The sequence below is a fragment of the Neopelma chrysocephalum genome, unplaced genomic scaffold (genome assembly GCF_003984885.1).
Source record: "Neopelma chrysocephalum unplaced genomic scaffold, ASM398488v2 Primary Assembly neopelma1_45, whole genome shotgun sequence".
Lineage (NCBI taxonomy): Eukaryota > Metazoa > Chordata > Aves > Passeriformes > Pipridae > Neopelma > Neopelma chrysocephalum.
In genome coordinates, this window is record NW_020897704.1 from 10932082 (window position 1) to 10951747 (window position 19666).

The window sequence follows — 19666 nt, forward strand, 5'->3', positions numbered from 1 at the left end:
TGCGCCCGCCCGCCGCGCGCGGTCATGTGCGCGGGCCCGGCCCTGCGAGCGCGGCTGGGCGGCCTCGCACAGCGCCGCGTCCCGGGCCTCCGGCGGACAAAAGGGCGCAGGGAAGCGGCTCCCCCGGAAAAGCGAGGGCAGGCGGCGCCGGTGGTGAACGTTTTCTGATTTTTCCAGAAATCAAGCAGAAGACTGAGCTGCTGATGTCAGTTAACTCTGAGAAGTCGTCCTCTCCAGAAAGGTACGGCCGCAATCCCCCCGTCCGCATGAAACGCAGGGGCTTCTCCCTTCTCCTCCTCCGCGCTGCTGGCATTGTGCGCGTGCTGCATGCTGGATACTGCTCCGTGCCCACCCCACCACAGCCGCTCCTGTTCCTTGAGCTTTTGTGCATTTCTGCCGAGGTTTGTCGGTCCCATCCCTGTCTCCCGGAGCCCGGCGGGCTGCAGCATGCGGATCCCGGCGGGGCGGGCTGGGCTGGTGCGGACCCCGCGCCCGCTCCCGTCACGCGTCGCAAAGACCCCGCGGTTCCGACGGGCTCCTTCCAGCTTAGGTGGATAGGAAATAGAACTTGGCGAAGCGTTTCATGTGGAAAAGGGAGTGTCCTTTGGAAAGTAGCTCAGGAATCGCAAATCCCCCAATTAGTCACATTCTGTTAAGATAGATGTGATCCCCGTTCAAGTCTGTGCTAGGAAATGGAGCAGTCGCTGCATGCAGTAATGGTTCATGCCTGCAGGTAAGGACAAAATGACTCAGAAGTGTTTTTAAAGCAATTATTTTATCTGTCAGTCAGATTAGTACAATTTCAAGTAGCTGTTTCATTTTTAAAGAAATACTTGAGAGGTACTAAATGAACATTTAAATTTTCTGACGTGAAATAGCCTCCTGGTGATTATTTTGTTGATTTTAAATAATCCAGCCTTGCTCACTTCTGTTTTCCTTGCAAGTGAATTTTAGGAGATTTTTATTTTCGAAACTGCTTAAATCCAGAGAAACATATCATATTTTTTCCCCCAAATTATTTACAGTAATTATTTTGCCTGTATGCAAAAGACCCCCCAAATGTTCTATTTTTGCCATTTTAATATTGGACATTGGCAAAAAAATATTAATTTTAGGCACTCAAAACGTGTGTTAGGCTGAAATTATTACCTAAGTACATTTTATTGAATGGCTCAGTACAACATGATAAGGCACTGAATGCTATCTTAAGGAAACAGGCTAAAAGACATCTTTCAAATTGAATGAGTGCTGTGTGGCATGCATGGTTTTAAAAACCAAAATGAGCAATTTAATTTGATTTATAAGTATATTTGTGTAAGATACGAAGAAGCAAACTGCATTGCCTTTCACCAGCTGTAGTTATAACAAAATATCAGCAATGAGAGAGACAGAAAATGGTGGGGGGGAATGGGATGTTAAGTCACCTTTCCAAAATGGAGAAATATAAGAAGAGCTTTGAGAGAGATTTTATTATTTATTTTTTCAAAATGAAGAATGATGAGTGAGAATGTCAGTGTTTATTTGTTAATCTTTATCCCAGCCGTATGCCAAAAATTTTTAAATACAAGACTTATAAAATGGTGGTGTTAACAGAGAGGATGATGGAGTGAAAACAGTAAAGGAAACAGGTGTTAACTTGATTTTTGGAAAGACTTTTGTTGGCATTGCTGTGGGGAAATTTGGTATATAATACAGATATTTATCTTATTGAGATGAATTTTCTGCAGCACCCTACAACTGATCAGTGTGGTTTTGAGCAGAACATGCTCATAGTTGAACTAATGGTAGTCCTAGACGAAGAGGTCCTTGTAAAGGATTGTAACACACAATTAGAAAAAGATGCATTTGTCTGAGATTCATTTGTAAGCCATTCATTAAAAAGTAAGATTTTTTTAAACAGCGTGATGTGAATGAAGATTAAAATTTGAATATTGTATATGCACATAGATTTCTTTTAAGGATTTAAATATGTTATACTGTTCACCTGGAGATTGATTTGACATATCAGCTGTGTGGTTGGTTATAAATGAAAACAACTTCATGTGTTATAAGAGATTTTTTTTTTAATAACCATATTCTTTTCACCTATCCAAAAACAGATTGAATTTTTTTGCAAGCTGTTATGAAACAGTGCTGCCTATCCTATTAGCCTCCAGTTCCTTTCAAGGCCCTTTGAAAATTGATGTGTAAGAATTAAAAAAAAAATAATTTATAATATTGAGTGTCTGAACTGTTGAACTGTCCTTAATCTGCTCTGTAGAAAAATTGTAGTGTGTGCTTGTACCATACAGACATGAGAATATGCATGTTTTTGACAAACACAGAAAGGGAATTCATACTTGCATATTTATTAATTTATTGCCAGTTTTTTACCCTTGCTCCTAGTGGTTGGACTTTATGAGAAGCTCGAGTTGTCTGTGTGGGAATGCTGGGTGGAAGGAAAGAGTCCATGGCTTGTTTCTTGTTTTCCACGCTAGCAGAGGCTGCTAGACAGCACTTGCATAGCTGGAGGGGAGGGGAGAGGAGAGGAGGTGCTCTGTGCACTTACAGAAACCGATGAAATGGGAATAGAGAAGCAGTGAGGGAGAAGCCCATTACTTGCCTCTTTCTTTGGTTGGTCTTTGTTTTTACAAGACAGTTTAGCGTTTGTAGGTTTTCCTGCTCATTTGGCAAGTTCAACATGCTGTCACGTCCTAATGATGAGAAGGAAGCTGGAATATAATGGATGGTTTGGCTGTTATGGAAGCTCAGCGTTTTAGAAATCCTGCAGTGCTCTCTTAGGATAGTTGTTTGTTGTGTTTTTAAGAGGCTTTCAGGAGACATTAACAAGAAAGATGAACCCTTTTGTTGAGGAACCTCTGAGATATTAAAGACATTGGCAGCCTTGAAAAGTAAATTAATACAAACCTGAGACATTGTTCATAGATTCATCTTTCTTCCCCCTTCTCCCTAGGAAAACTGTAGTTGCAGATGTGAGGGGATAAGATACCTGTTTTTTGGTGTGTTATGGGATATTCATTAAGCTGTTATGATCAGACAGCATCTATAAGACCTAAATTTCCGAGTAGTTAATGCTGCCCATGAATGTGTTAGCAGCCTATGACAAAGTCCTTGTTCCTTGTTGATAAGGTAACCCGGGTAACTGCGGATGCGTGTGTGCACATGGACGGGTGTGGTGGATCAGGTAACCTGCTGCAGCTTGTGTCACTGAATTGATTTGTTTGGGTGTCTGAGCTTTAAGTAGACCATGGAAATGTGTTCCTACAACGTGCACACACGTGAGTTCTTTATCTAATAGGCAGTAATTTAACTACTCTCATGTGCTTTACCTTTCACTGGAGGCTGTGTGAGGTTACTGGTCCAAACCTTGCAAATGTCACGAGGAAGCAAGTAGCAGCACCCAGACAGAGGAGGATGGTCTTTCAGGAGTCCTCCAAGAAAGCAAAAATACTTTCATTTCTCTTGTATGAGTTATGCCCTCATCTACAGTACAGTGAACCCTTTGAGCTGCACAGATTTTCTTTTTTGCCTTTTTAAGGGCTTTGTGGAACTGTTGGTAAGTTTCTGTTTCCTTTTGAGAAAAGTCCGTTCTTCCCTTGGATCGCTTTCTACTCTTTAGCCTGCAAACCTAATGTATATAGTATTTTTCTTATTTATATTTTAGGACAGAGAACTAGGTATTTTTTAAGTCTGATTTTGAATTCTAAATTTATGTCATCTTAGCAATGCAGTTTGACTGTGGCATGTTTACTGGTAAAGATTATTAGTGAGGCTGATGAGTCTCAAGTGTTTGACCTGCTCTTTTTCCCTCTCTCTGCAAAGGCTGCATGTGCATGTTTCTTTGAAATGAGTTTCCGCTTCAATGTTTTCCAAAAAAATTAATAGCAGCCACTTATGAGCAGTCTTAAAATAGATAAGTGGTGTGTGTATAATTCAATTTTTATGATTTTGAGGGGTTTTATAAATAACGGTAAAGGGAAGATACTTTCAAGTGACAGTAGGACAGCCAAGTTTGTGTTAATCAATGTGTAGAAGTATTTGGGGTGGGGTGGTGCAGGCAAGGTTAAAGGAATGGTGGTTTTGGTTTGGGGTTTTGGGCTTTTTTTTAGCCTTGGGCTATGTATACCCCTCTCTCTTTGCAATTTATCTTTGCAAAGCAAATTAATGTATTTCTCAGTGCTTTTATGTGGTTTCTTCATCAGATCATGCCAAGAATGCAGTCAGGGATAAAGGAGGAAGAAATCTAAAATAATGAGGAGGAGGAGAAAAGATGGAGACTGAGTAATGTCTGCTTCTTTTTCAAAAAAACCTAATGCTAATTGTGAGAAGAGGCATTGTAAAACAAGTTATGATGCTGAAAGATTCCTTCAGGTTTAGGAACGTGAGGGAATTTTTTTGTTCCACTTTTGTGTGTGGTTTTCTTTTTTTAGTTTAATTTAATTGTGGATCCACTATGTCTCCTAAGGCAGAAATGTAACTTGTACATGTAATGTAATGTAGAAATAATGTTTAAGGTAGAAAAACCATTAGCTCACAACATTCAGTATAAGCTGACATTGCTGTGTGTCAGATAAATGTTTTGTAAAAATTATTAGGTAATAGAGAATTGTAAGATAAGATAACAATTCTATTATTTATGCAACTAACATTGAAACAAAAAATAATTATCAGAATAATGCAACTATTTCATCAGTTCCAGTAAATTTTGAACACATTTTCAAAATATGTTATTTTCTTTAGCTTTCTCCCTGCTTTACTTATTCTTTTTTATAGGGTAAAAGAAATACTGCGTAAATTCCATTTCAGGATAGTTCACATTAGTTTTTAGTAGTTATACAACTATAACTTACCTTTCTGGTTTAATATCTGATAACAGTTAACAGTGTATATTTTTTCCCTCTTTTTTTTTTCAAAATTACAAGCTAACACTATTTGTTGTATTTTATCTCAGAAGTAGAAAGAAAATCATTCTATCTTAATGTGGGCACTAAGCTGTTTGGCAGGGAGGCACTTTATTCCTCTGCCAACTCTGTTGGGTGACCATGTTCTGTGTAACTGTCTTAGGCTAGGTGCTTAATTTTAAATTATTGGTCCTAGACCAAAGTAAATCCTATGTTTTGTGTGCTTTCCATATTAAAGGTTTCACAGTCTCATTGTTTTAGCATGCAGGGCTTTTAAGTGAAGCATGAAAGCGATGTAGAGACAAGGAATGCTGCAACATGCCATTGTCCTTGTGTAGGAAAAAAATGGAAATAGAAGCAACCACTTGTGGAGCATCTTTTTCACTTGAAGTGATATTTTTAGAGGACGTTGCACTCTTTTTAGAGCTGGTAGTGCCTCTGTCAGTTTATCAGTAGGCTTTGAAAAGATTGAGAATTTGAAGTGTATTTTGGTTTTCAGTGATAGACTTTGTTTATTTCTGTGTGTCTGGAATTTCTGCTATAAGTAAGAAAATTGTGTACTTTGATATTTAATCACAAATGAAATACGTTATTAGTATTCCTACTATTCAGATGTCTGTGCACTACTTATTTTTTCTATCATTAAGAACATTTCCTCATGCAGGTATTTGTGAGGCATTCTAATATACCTTCTGAAAACTAAAAATCTCATGTTTTGTCACTTCCTGTTGGAAGTAAAATTAGAGAATTTTAAGAAAGGGAGAGATTGAAGGTTCTGAGGAGTTGTACAAGGTTTTCCTGTATGAGAACTGACTCAACCAATGCAGTGATGATTAGAACACAGCTATTTGATGGCTAAAAAAAAAAAAAGTAAAAAAAATTGAAAACTATGACTTGCACAATCTACTTTCTAAGGTAAATATAAGTATTCTGATTCCGTTTCAGGGTAAAATGTCATGAAAAAAATAACAGGTTGTTTTAAGCAAAGCCTTTTGTATTAGAAATTCAGTCTGTGTCATGACTTGAAACTTTTTGCCTAATCACTGTCTTAGTCATGCTTTCACTAAAATGTCCACTCCAGGCCCCTGGACAGATGGTATGGGAATGTTACCTGATATATGGCATAAAAAATGTGTAACTATGCCTAGTGATTGCATTTCTGTTGTCGCTGTGCTGCCTTACAGGATAAATTAATTTGTGATTTTCTGCCTCTTCACATTATACACATGTTCATATTATATACTTAAAAATCAATAATAAAATATTTAGACATTCTTATAATTCAGTAAATTTATTGTGTTATATGTGAATTTTCACTGATCTGCAGTTGATGTAGTTACCAAGGCATGGTAGCAACAGATTAAGGAAATGGATGCCAATTTAAGCATTCCATTTTGTTGTGTATTTTGTGTATTATAAGCATAATATCAGGAAATTGTGGCATCTCTCAGCTTCTGACTTGATGTGAATTGTAACATGCAGTTTGGAGGATATCCAAATTTTCCAGTTGACTGCAAAGTACCATTTCTGTCCAAAGGGTATTATGACCAGAAGGTCTTTTACTAGTTCTGTCTTCAGGAATTTTATACTCCTGAGGCAGTATCTACCCTAGGTGTTTCTGTATTTTCTTCAAAACTCACCTTTAGTCTTGGGTAAACTGACAAAATCTAAAAAGTCAGTGTTACCTTAAAAGCAAATCTGAAGTTTATCTCATCTAGGATGCCTGCCAAAGTCATGCTGATATTTCTGACTAGATGGATAGTAAATTGGTATTTCCTTTCCTTTTGCTTCATTCTCTTTATCTTTTTTTATTTTTTAAAGCTCCAGTTATGAAACAAATGTGTGCAGTTCCAAGCTTTGCCTGTTGTATGTGCTACAAATGAAGGAATTCCAGTTATTTACCAAGTTTGTCTATACAGCTTTCTTTGTCTGATTATAGCTTTAGGTCAGTCAGGCTGGTTGATTGCTTCTCTTTCTTGACTGGACAATGTTCAAAACCAGAACCACATCCCATGTAGATGTACTATTTTTATGAAATTTTGGCCATTGTGTTTAATAGGATGTTCAGAAGGCACTTTAAATAACCTCTCTGTACTGATAAAAGTGTCCTCATTCTGTCTTGATGTCTGCTAAAACAATAAATGACTGTAAATTGGTACCCTCATTTGCTAAAAAATGGTATTCTCTTCTCTTAAGACATTGTGAACCATCTGTATTTTAGTGTTGTGGTGGTTAATCTTGAAGACTTCTGTTCCAAAACTTGGAGCATAATGCTGTGGAAAGGAAAAGAATTTCTTAAACCTACTTCTTGTTTGGTAAAATGTCATTGGAGTAACATGAAACCTTGTAAGAATTCAGTGCCTTGTTTTAATGAAATTCCAATGCCCAAATCTACTGGGATGTTCACAACCTTCCCAAGAAGGCAAGGACTTGGCCTTTCTTCTGTTGCTTGGTACTACTGAGCATGGTGAGAGTGTACGTCTTTTCTGTGGGCAAAGAAGGTTGTATTACTGCAGAAACTATTAAACTACATGTCTGTTCTGTGTCGTCAAAGCTAAAGTTCTGGCAGAAACTGGGAGAATTGTTTTTGTCATTAATACTGCTGGAAAGAGACAGTATTATTTTCTTTTATAACTGCTGTGACAGAATATCCAGCAATGATTTTTTTTGTGGAGGTGGAAAAGCAGTCTGAAATTCCTGTGGATTTCAGTGGACAGCAGTTCTGTTAGTCTGTACCCAGCATCAGGAGCTGCAGATTCTTCTTGTCTGTCATCTTCAGCTGCTGTAGCCACTGTCCACAAAAGCATTCAGTTCCTGCCATGCCCACATACCAGACAGACGTGTATCCACCTCTGTTTATTTCATGCCATGAACTGGAATGGAAGATGTTTGGAATTAGCTCAGCTCTTTATGAATCCTTCTATAAAAGGATTACCTTACCCCTAGGAGACCACGTGTGGTGGTTTCCTCTGAGTGGTGCTTTGTCATCCCCAGTATGACAGTGTAAAGCCTTTCTGACAGATCCTGTTGCATATGTGACAAGAATCAGGAATTTCCACTGCTGCTTGGTGTCCTAGCTATGAGAAGTGCCAGCTTCTGAGAAGACTAATACAGCTTGGGTCCAAGACTTCCCTAAGATATGAAAAAAATGATCAATTACAGTGATTCTGAAGTACATTTTTCTCAGTTAAAACCTTTCATTCTGTTATAAATAAGAGTACAAACAGTCTTCATGGATTTAGTTAGAAGTCTCACTTGGCTCCTTTCCAAGTAATTAATGTTTCAGAGCATTAGTCTAGAAAGCCAACTAAAAAGAGATACAGCCTTCCTCAGAACGCATTCACAACAGAAGTGAAATAATAGAGAACTTACGAAGAAATTATCAGTGATCAAGGAAAAACTCTTCCCCTTTCTCACAAGTACTCTTAGTGTCTGTGGGTGGCTTACTGAGATGAAGTATGGTGCCCGAGAATGCATTTTTTTCTTTTTTGTGCAGACCAGTAATACTTAAAGGCATTGTTGCTTTTTACGGAAATCTGTTTTTCAAGTTAATGTAGATCTACCTTGTTTCACCTGTATTTTTGCATTGTTTATGTTACTCTTCTGTTGGTGTACAGTGGAATCCTGACTTGAAAAGAAAACATACAGGAAAGAACTGCTCAAGATTCTTTTCCAATGTGTTTAGCACATAGGAATTTCAAGGACTATTAAAAGAACCAGAGGTCATCCACTTGAAGTAGAACAGTGTCCAAGATTGCCAATACATTTTTTGACTATCATTTAAATACTCGGGGGTTTACAAAATGCCGTAGCAAAACTGCATGGAGTGTGTTCCAGTAGATGCCAGGACAGCTTAAGCAGTCTAGTAAAAGACTTAAGACTACCCCAAACTCAAACCTTAGGCAGATTTTAGACAGTTCGCCTTCCAAGTGTCACTGATAGCTTTGCTAAGAAACTTGCTAAAGGTATGTGTCCTTTTAGCCATGCCAGTTGTTCGAGGTAGCCAAACATGGAGGGCTCTGGGTCCCAGGGGCAGTACCTCCTGTTGTAGCTAAATGGGTAAGTGCAAGACTACTGTAGTTCTGTGTCCCCAGGGCCAGGCAGAAGGAGCACTATTCCCAGTAGGGGTATGTGCATGTGCACATGCTCATGTACGGAAAATGCATATGCTGCTGGCCACACAGAGACTCAAACCAGTGCTGTTATTGGCACCCACATAAACACACACACAGAGCATTCAAGCAAGAACTGCATGGACATCCCCTTCATTTTCCTTCTTTCCAGCTCCTCACAATGCAAGTCCACTGGTGGAATTTTCACAGAAACACACATGGGCCCTATGGGTACCCCCAGCTGGTTTTAAATGCTCTGTGTGGTTACTGAAGCCTTTACCACTGATGTCCCCTAGTTGGTGGCACCGTGAGCCCCCGAGGTTTGTGTTCTCACTCCAGTTGCTGACACTTGGACTTCATGTACTTGCTGGCCAGTCTGGCTTGAAGTTGACTTGAGTTCACACATACACACCCCAAATAGAAAGTGCATCCACAAAGACAACAGATTGTTTGATGACAATATAGGGTAAACTGTCGTGATCAAGGGCAGGGCTTAGTCAGATAAGTGCACTGACCAGCCACTCACTTGCACTGGACCTGCCCTATTTATCCTTTCTCCCTGCTGTTTTCCCATGTCTATTTCTCGCTTATCCATCTTTATACCTTTATACCTCTAATGCTTCCCCTAAACAATATCATGGCAAGTTTTACACAATTCCAAAATGTTCTTCCTCCCTGCATCCCATAAGAAATTCCATACCCCTTAAGACAATAACCTTTAGTTTTCAAGGTGTTTTCTGGAGAGACAGTTTCCTCCTTGACTCATCTTGGTGGGTTTCACACTGGGGGAATATGGTCTAATTTATGGTCGTGGGAGTAGCTGATTCACATGGTGCATTGTCACTTTTGAGGTTGTTAGAGTTTACCTGTTGTTTTTCTGCTGATCCTTGCTGGATCTGTTTCTGCTATGATTAGCTTTTAATCAGATAACCTAACACTGGTCTCCTAGGGGCCTAGTAGCACCTCTCAAAACTGGATCTAGGCCTGTTTGGATTTTTGGCCATCTGATTTGGCATCCAAAAGATTGACATCAGCTGAGGATACAAAATGCACGAATGCTTTACTTTTCAGTCTCTTGGAAGCTTAGTATTGCAGAGTTTTGTCTACTGCTTAACTCCTATTCATTTTATAGACCTGTATTTCTGGAAAGGAAAAGTGAGGTATCTTCTTACCATGTGATAGATATGTACTCTGTGCTTCAGACTTGGAGCTGTTAGATGTGTTAGGCTCACACATCTAATGAAGGCAAAGCTCACCAATGACCAGAAGCAAGTAATGCTGCTTACTCTGCTGAAGTGGTATCTGTCCTTGTTGCAAAACCCATTTGAGGTAACACAGCACAGATAATGCATAATAATAGTAAGCAGCTCTGGAGCCTAAACCATCTCAGACTGGACATCCTGCCTCTCTGCGTTTTGGTCCAGAAAAGAGCTGTCTGATAATAGCAGTCTGAAAGTGTGAGTTTAAAAAAAGGCAAAAAGCAATCATATGACTCCCCTTCCATCTAAACAAGGTTATGTCTCCAAGGTAGACTGCAAGGCCAGTTAATTTGACCTCCAAACATCAAGAGATTGCTCAATTCCTTTGAAAGGCAGCTGAGCTGGCAAAAACCACAGAGCCATGATGTGTGTTAGCCAATATCTGGCTATCTGACATTTGTATCCAGAAAACTTGGCATGTATTATTTCTACTCTGAGAGCCCAGAAGATAGGTAAGACTTGAGGCTTTGCCAAGTTGCTTCTCTCTGAAAGAGAAATAGATTATGTGATTCGAAGATAGTGAGATTTTGTGTGTGTCTGTGTGTGTAGTGCTGTTTATTTACACAAAACATGTAAACAGAGGTCTGTTTGTTTGAGCAGAGTAGAAACAAAGTGCAACGAGCAGCTATTTTACTGATATTTTCAAGTCTGCCTGTCTAGCAAGTAGTGTACTAAAAAAACTCCCTTTAAAATTCAAAAAACAACACCCAAAAACCCCACACAACTCTCTCCTGGAATCACAGGCACAGCATTTTTTGCTGGTTTTTTTTCCTGCTTTTTCAGCTGTTGTGTAAAAGACCTAATGTTCCTTTTTTACTGAGACTGAAAGGAGGATATTCAGCCCAACCATCAGCCCTGATTGCAGCCAAATACTGAATGCTTTAGAGAGCGGCTTGATCACAGACATTACTTTTTTAGAACAACAATGCCATACCTAAAAGACAACTTTTATGAAAAATCTTTATGCACACTGTAATACCTTTATTAACTTTCTGGACACTGCAGTTTGTTCTCAGGTCATGTTGTGTGGCATGTGAGGACTCCTGCCCTTTACTGCAAATAGCTCTTGTCAGACCTTTCCCATGGACAGGTGTGAGCTGCTTTAAGATCTGTCTTGCAAGGCTTCTGCCAGGTTTTCACTGGATTTCTCTAAGGCAAGAGTGTTTAGACTTAGTCTGTTCTGGGTTTTGGTTGTAGCTTTTTTTTCCCCTAAATGATTGCTTTTCTTCTAGAAAACCTGACTAGGTTATTGCCTGGTACTTCATCACCCTGCTCCTGTCTAAGCCTGTATGAGTCAGCTGGAGCGGATGTACATACTGTCTTCCTTGACTCCTGAAGGATTTTGAGACTAACTTCTTGGCTCTCTAAACTACTTATGAGACCTTGGTGTTTTGTCCACAATTAGCAGTTCATATGTGTACTGTTGCCTGCAAAATGTAATCTGAGATTGATTTGCAGTTGAGTTTTAAATGCAGATAATACAATAGGAGGTTTATCCTAGAGGCTTACCTTTACCTCCCACCCCGTCTTCATTCTTGTTATCTCTCTTTTTGTTTAGGTACCATTTACTCACAGTCTTCTGTCATCAGTTTTTGTTACCTCATACCTTGGATTTTGTGCTGGTTATTTGAACATTTATATTAAAGTACTGATGCATTGAAAGAGATACTGTATATATGAAGTGAAAGTCAGAGACATGAATATACAGCAGGACTTCACTTCTACATATATATATATATGTTTGATAATTCAGTTATCAGCTTGTAATGGTTAGAGTTCACAAGAGAAATAATAGAATTTATTGTGATACAGCAAAAAAAGTGGTCTAAGTATATACTGAAGGATGAAAATGTTGAGAGGCTTAAATTATGTTTACCATTGCAGAGGAGGCACTCTGTCCTTTCATCCAGGTTGTTGATGAGTAAGTTGAACAAGACTGGACTCACTGACCTCTGGGGAACACCACTGGCTACAGGCCTCCAGCTAAACTCTGCCCCTGATCAGAACTCTGCCATTCAGCCAGTTCTCAGTTCACCTCACTGCCCACTCATCTAACCCACACTTCCTGAGCTTTCCTATGAGACTATTATGGGAGTCAATGTCAAAAGCCTTGCAGAAATCAAGGTAGACAAAATCCACTGCTCTGCCCTCGTCAACCCAGCCAGGCCTGCCATCGTAGGAGGGTATCAGATCAGTCATGCCTGATTTCCCCTGGTGAATCCATGTTGACTTCTCCTGATAACCTTTTTTTCCTTCACATGCTTAGAGATGCTCTAGATATTGGTGCACAAGGATTTACTTGTAAGATAGCACTGTGTTTTTGTTAGGATAGGGACATTAGAGTAATTAGTGGGCTACAGCTATTTTTATTCAACTGTAAACCTCGGTAGTTATACTGTGCATAGGAAGGTATTGATCTATCTAATTTTATTTTTTGTTCCCTAGTAATCTAGTGTGTTTTTAATCTTCCATATTAAGTCTTCCAGAGTTGGAAATCAGAACTTTGTAATTTAAAATATAAGGGAAGATCGGAAGCCTCCAAGTTTCTTTCTGGTTATTTTTGGCATGTTTGTTGCTGTTGTTAGCATTCAGTTGTGTAATTCTACAGCAATGAAAAAGTCTGCTTTCAATTACAATGTTATTTCACAGAAGGTAATAGAAGTTACTAAAACTCTGTGAAATACAGACCAGCTTCCTTGGGCCAGATTGGAGGATTTAAATTGTTGTTTTGTAAAGGTGTGGATGATGTCAACAAAATGTCAATGGAGGTGATTTGTTCTGAGTGAATTGCTAACTGGATAGGAAGGTGTGAACTCGAGAGTTTGTAAGTCATCTTTTATTTTGTATATTGATTTGACTTAAAAATGTGAATTACTAGGAATCATGAAAGACACTATGTTAAACAGAGCGGAAAAATGAAATACAGGGGAGAGAGTAATATTTCCTGGAATCATAAAATACTTTGGGTTGCATCTCGTTCCACCCCCCTGCCGTGGGCAGGGACACCTCCCACTAGACCAGATTGCTCAAAACCCCATCCAACCTGGCCTTGAACACTTTTAGGGATGGGGCATCCACAGCTTCTGAGGGGAACCTGTTCCAGCGCATCGAGACCCTTACAGTGAAGAATTTCTTAATGTAAACCTACCCTCCTTTTTGAAGCTATTCCCCCTTGTCCTGTCCCTATGTGCCCTTGTACAAAGTCCCTCACCAGCTCTCTTGTACATTTAGGTACTGGAAGGTGCTCTAAGGTCTCCCCAGAGCCTTTTTTTTCTCTAGGCTAAACAACCCCAGCTCTCTCAGCCTGTCTTCATAGCACAGGTGCTCCAGCTCCCTGATGATCTTTGTGGCCTCCTCTGGACTCAATCCAGCAGGTCCATGTTGTTCTTACGTTGGGGTCCCCAGATCTGGATGCAGTACTCCAGGTGGGAATAGAGTAGTGGAGTAGAGGGGCAGAATCACCTCCCTTGACCTGCTGGCCACGGTGCTCTTGATGCAGCCCAGGATACGTTTGGCTTTCTGGGCTGCAGATGCATATTGCTAGGTTGTGTCCAGTTTCTCATCCACTAGCACCCCCAAGTCCTTCCCTCCCAGGCTGCCCTCAGTTCATTCTCGGCCCAGCCTGTATTTGTGCTTGGGATTGCCCTGGCCCAAGTGCAGCACCTTGCACTTGGCCTTGTTGAACTCCATGAGGTTCTCACAGACCCACCTCTCCAGCCTGCCGTGGTCCCTCTGGATGCCATCCCTTCCCTCCAGTGTGTTGACCACATACAAAGTTTGATGTCAACAGCAAACTTGCTGAGGGTGCACTCAATCCATGTTGCCAACAAAGGTGTTAAACAGCACCGGTCTCCATACCAACCCCTGAGGAACACCAGTTCTCACTGGGCTCCGTTAGGACATCGAGCTGTTGACCACAACTCTTTGAGTGCATCCAGCCAATTCATTATTCATAGAATGATCCATCTGTCAAATCCATGTCTCTCTAGTTTAGAGACAAGGATGTTGTGTGGGACAGTGTCAAATGCTTTGTACAAGTCCAAGTAGATGATGTGAATCATTTTACTATTGCAATAAATATTTAGTTGGTCAGTATCTATTTTCTTAGTTTTATGGGCTTCCTGCTAATTAAGTTTGGCAAATATGTCTAGATATTACTAATTACTGTTCCAGAGTTGCTGACATTACTAGTTTAATTTTTCCAAAATCTGTTGAATATACTATGTTTTGAATGTCATGTTGTGCATTGCACAGGGTTTCTTTTTTATCTTGTGGGTTGTTTTTTTTTTAAAGTTTTAGTCAATTGCATGTTGTTGTATTTGCGTACCTCAGAACAGTCCAAGCTCTTGTTGAACTGGAATCTGTAAACATAATTAAAGATGATGGTGGTGTTATGGTGTAATTAGATTTTTAACAATATAAACACAAAGGGAGTGTTTTATTCACGGGAGATGCTAACACTTCTTTAATTGTATAATTGTGATGTGTCTATTTTAAAATTGTCTTTCAAGTGATTTGATTTTTCTTAAAGACTGAGGGATTCTTAGTGTAAAAGTTGCATATATAAGTTTCTTCCAAACAAAGCTGGAGATACATGGTATGTATATGCTCTGAAGAGAAGGACTTTTTTCCCCAGTTTTTGCTTTTTAGAAGGAATGATATTTCAGTTTTGAGAAGTTGCTTAATGGGTTCCTGTAAAATGTAAGTGTAAAGGCACATGTAAATGCAGTATATCTTTTAAATTTTGTTGCGTGTTTAACTTAGCTTAGTATCTCTTGCCTTTTTAAAAAAAAAATTCACCTGATCTTCTCTTGCACTTGTTTTAAGTCATTCTTAATACCTCAGCATTGTTTTGGTGACTTTTTATCTCATCCCCAATTGTTGTTGTACTTGCAAGTTTGCAAATATTAAAGCACTACCTGAAAGAAACAGATACTGACTGAGGGTGGCCAAACTCTGCTTTTAATGGGCATTATTAATTTATACCCACATTGATTGAAAGTACCTATCTCCATATTCTGCTGTTGTTTCTAGCTTAGTTTTACCTAGGCTGATGGTTAGAACATCCTTGTCTGAGGAAAGCTTTGATGTATCTCCCTCCAGGACTCATCAATACCTGTATTTATTTGAATTGTCCTTAGGGTTTTAAGCAGAGCACCAAAAGTCATTACTGTCTCTCAGGATCTGATTGTGCTGTGGCTGAAGTGATGCCAGTCTGTGACAGGCAAAGCAAAAGGCCTGTATTTGGTTATCAAACGCTGTTGTATTCATACTGCTTTAACTTCTAGACCGTTTTGATCATTCTTGAGACCAGTGTCATTTTTATTTCTCCATGTTGTATGAAGTTATGGATCAGAGAGGAACTAAGGCATGGTTGTGATGATTCTTTATTGGTTTTAACATACTTTGATGTACCTTTTGATAAAGCTTGTGCTTTCTTGGAATTTTTGGATGCTACAAGAGGAAGCAGCAGTTGCTCCCTGTGTGTCTGCACACCCGTACAGAGCTGAGCAGGCGTGTGTGAGGACTGCTTAGTTACTGTGACAGTGCTGCTGCCCTCCTTGGGCCTACGTAGGATTATTAGGGAATCAGCCTCTGGTAGTACTGGGATTAAGATTAATTAATTATGGGTATAGTATTAGTTTGTTTGCTTTCCTACAGGAAAGCTGATTTCTGGCACAGAAACAAGTATCTAGAGAGCTAGTGGTATCTTACATTGTCCTGGCTGTTTTCTAGGTAGTTCCTGGATTTCCGGTGGGCAAATCCTGTAACAGGATTTTGGTGCTGGTGACATGACAGGTTTACCCAGATTGCTTATGCTTCTCACCGAACTACGAGGGATAAATACCTATTGTGTATGGTTCCGTGAGGAGGGCTGACCTCAGCCCAAGGGTTTTGCAGCTGAGTGGTCCTGCCACAGCTTTCCTCATTAGTGCCAGCCTTCCTAAAGTCCCCTCTGCCCCCACAAGTTTTCCACCACAATGAGCTGAGGTAGTTCACTGGGGCATCAGGTGAGTGCCAGAGCCTGCATGCTGGATGGAAGCATAATGTTCATCTTTAGATTTTAAAACTTCACCTGGGATTCTCTTGTGATTGTTCTAAGTCAGCCCTAGCACTTCACCATTATTTTGTGGACTTTTTTTATTCTAGTCCCCACCTTTATAACTGCAGTTGGCAAACATTAAAGCATTAGCTAAAAGAAGATGATGTAATTGAAATTTTAGGATTTAAGTAATATTCATGCAAAAAAGAATATGATGATCTAGATGAAAGCTCATTTGTAGTAATGTATTAAGTAAGAATATGGAATGTCTTTCAGCATATTGAGTAATCAAATGCCTAATAGAGTTTATACATAGTTCCACAGAACTGAGTTATTTAGTAGTTCTTCAATGTCAACCTGCTATGTAGGCAGACATTTCTTTCATCTTAATGATTAGATAGTGAGATTTTCACCTTAGCATACTGTGTGGGTATTTTTGGGTTTAATGTACATTAAAATGAAAAAGCGGTAAGAAAAACCATGAAGTATTCTTGGATATATGGTTCCCACCCAGGAATTACAAAGTCAGACACTATGTGAAGGTTGATGTGGAAGAAGAACTCGCCTACAAAACACAGGCTCATTTGGTCTTGTAAATCCTTATCACCCAATTCCTTCCAATTTGAGGGGATTGAAAGACTTTCATGGGTTTTTTTCCCTGTATCCTGGTTGTGTGATAGGAACATCAGGAGCGTGACATTTTATCACCTCTTTCCAAAAATGTCTAGGATAGCTGGCTATCCTTGCATTTTGATGGTTTCTGTTTTTACAGTCTCTTTTCAGCATCTTTCTTATCTTCTAATTCACAGATCAACAGCAACCTGTGTGGTGTAAGGCATTTAATTTCTTGTCTCAGCAGTGGAACTGTTAGACCTTTAAAGCATTCTGTTTCTGTTTGATGAAGTTTTGACAATATAGGCATTGATATTTAAAAAACCCTGTGTAAGGTGCAACAGTGCCATCACTGTTTGGGGATGCATTGCATATTTGGGGAACAATAATTATAATTCTCCAGAAAAAGGACTTTATTCTTGAAAGGGAAAGTGTGGAAGGAATAGGATGTTAACATCTTTGGTCCAGTATTGGCTGTGGAAGTCAAGTGAGATTTTCATAGGTAGTTTAGTTTAACTGTAGGTTAGTTACTACTGTAGCATTTTGACCTACGAAGGTTGCGTGTCCAGCACACCTGTCTTGAATTGCCCCCCCTATTTCTAAAAAGGAAAATATTGCTGAGGCAAGAATTGGCAGTCCTGTTGGAATTCATATCAAATAATGTCACGTTTGCAGTGTAACATGTTCCTGAATGTATCATGAATGGCATCAAATAGTTATTTGTGGAACGAGAAGAGGTGTTCTCATCTGTAATCAATACTATAGCTCTTTTAAACCAGTCTTGGAATGAAAAATTTTTCTAAATTCTAACCCTAGTTCAACAGTAACACTTCAGAAAAGTTTTCTGAATTACAAGGGAAAGAAATTCACCAAAATACCCTAGAGAATTATCTTGCATGTGTTTTTGCCCATTTTAGTGATCTGGTTACATCAGCCAGGAGCTGCAGAACTAAATGCCATCAAAGGCTCATTTGATATGTGAAAGTACGTGTTATAGACCATTACAACTGTTTCAAGTTCACTATGTCCGAAATGTTACGGTTTTGTTGCAGGAAAGATGTTTAAGTTTAAAGTTAGAACAGTACATAGCTAGATCACAGTAGTATGAAACAACATTTGATCTAAGGTTTAGTAACCACAGGAGACAGGCCTGCCTTGTTGATGGTCCTGTACGGAGGTAGAAGAATATTTGCAATTCACTGAGCCTTTGACAAGGTGACTTAAGGAGGGTGATGGCATTTGCTCTCTCTGGAACAGTTTGAAAGGAGGGACCTTCAAATATCAGTGACTAAAAATATTGCACGATTTAGTTTCATTCTGAGAAGAAAGGCAACAGCTGGCAAAGGAACCCTGTTAATATAGTAAAAGGTAAGAGCTTTCTACCTCTAGCAAGCATTTCAGCTCAAAATAATATAGCATATAATACCTATAATTATAAAATTTTCACTCATTTATATACCTCCAACATCATTCAAGTCAGTATCTGTTAAAAAATGCTTTGTTTCTTCGTTATCATAATTTACAATCATCATGGCTAGGCTTCGCGAACGAAGATTTGGGAAGGGCTCTACTCACATTTATTGCAAGCGCGTTGGTGGCTAAAAAGGCCAATACAAGATAGCATAATTTACAATACAGAATGTCAAATTAATCAGGTCAGTAAGGCTTAGTTAAGCCTATGTGGAATTCTAATGATTTTTCAATACAAGACCATCCACACTGCACAGATGGAAAATATGAGAAGATTTGTGTGTGTGTATATATATATGTATATATATATATATGTTTGTTTCAGTATTGTTACAGGACAAATGTTGGAGTGAATCACCCAGCTCACCTGAATTTTGTTCTTCATGAGAAGTCCATAATGAACCACATGTATTTACCCTTTAAGTCATTTGTCCTGTATGTGTTACTGCGTAGTTTTTAAGGTTCTGTGTAAAATTTCACAGAGGAGATAATTCATATTGAAAATACACAAGGCCACAGTTTCACAGTTGGCTTAAGCCTAAAGCTGAAGTCTTACCTTGTCCCCAGCTCTTGCTTCTTCTGTTTGTCTTGTACTGGCAATGGTGCTTCTGATGAATTCATTTGGATCGAGGTTTGATCAGCCTGAAAATTGCCACAGGGGAAGGGAGGAAGTTTTCATCTGGATTAGGGAGCTACATGGCATAGCGGTGTGAACAAACACAGGCAGAGGAAATGCCTGGAAATAAGCAGAACACAGGGAAGTCCCTGTCACTCATCAAATTGGATGCAAGTGAACTGTGCAGATTCTAAAGCGATAATTCCTGTAAATATCACTCAAAAGATACACTAAGTAACAGCAAATCGAGGAGCTCATTACCAGTGAAATAACTGAGCCATCCTGTATGCAGTCTTGTCAACATTGTCTTATTCCTGCATTTGCACTTACTTTGCAACTTGCCCGTTATTCTTCAGCTTGTTAGAAAAACTTCCAAAGGATGTAAATAAATGTGTGCTAGAGCTGGTGCAGAGGGCAGGGCTGTATCCCTGTGACTATTGAGAGAAGCAAACTGCCTCTTTCACAGCATCAGCGAGTTTAGGTTGATCTTGTATGTATGACTAAACCACAGACTCACTCTCAGCCCCAGGAATGGAAGAAGGGGAGATTAGTTTTCTGCCACCAAAAACTGGAAGGAAGGGAAGGTGTTTTATTCCTTTTTCTGCTCTGCATATTCTTCTGCTGTTGTTTATTCTGTGCCCTGTCTTGCATCA

At 39.4% G+C, this 19666-nt stretch overlaps 1 protein-coding gene across 6 annotated transcripts in view; it reads left to right on the forward strand.

Moving 5' to 3' along the window:
* SRPK2 (SRSF protein kinase 2) overlaps positions 1 to 19666 on the forward strand; it is a 139416-nt gene that overhangs the window by 47581 nt on the left and 72169 nt on the right. The window contains exon 2 of one of the 6 annotated variants that reach the window (XM_027679372.1): positions 178 to 241. The exons of 3 other annotated variants lie outside the window; for them this stretch is intronic. In XM_027679372.1, coding sequence (XP_027535173.1) covers positions 204 to 241 — 38 coding nt within the window. In that variant the 5' untranslated portion in view covers positions 178 to 203. Of the gene's footprint in view, positions 1 to 43; positions 242 to 677; positions 734 to 19666 lie in introns of those variants that run through there. 2 more of the 6 variants (XM_027679371.1, XM_027679370.1) reach the window with 2 other exon arrangements.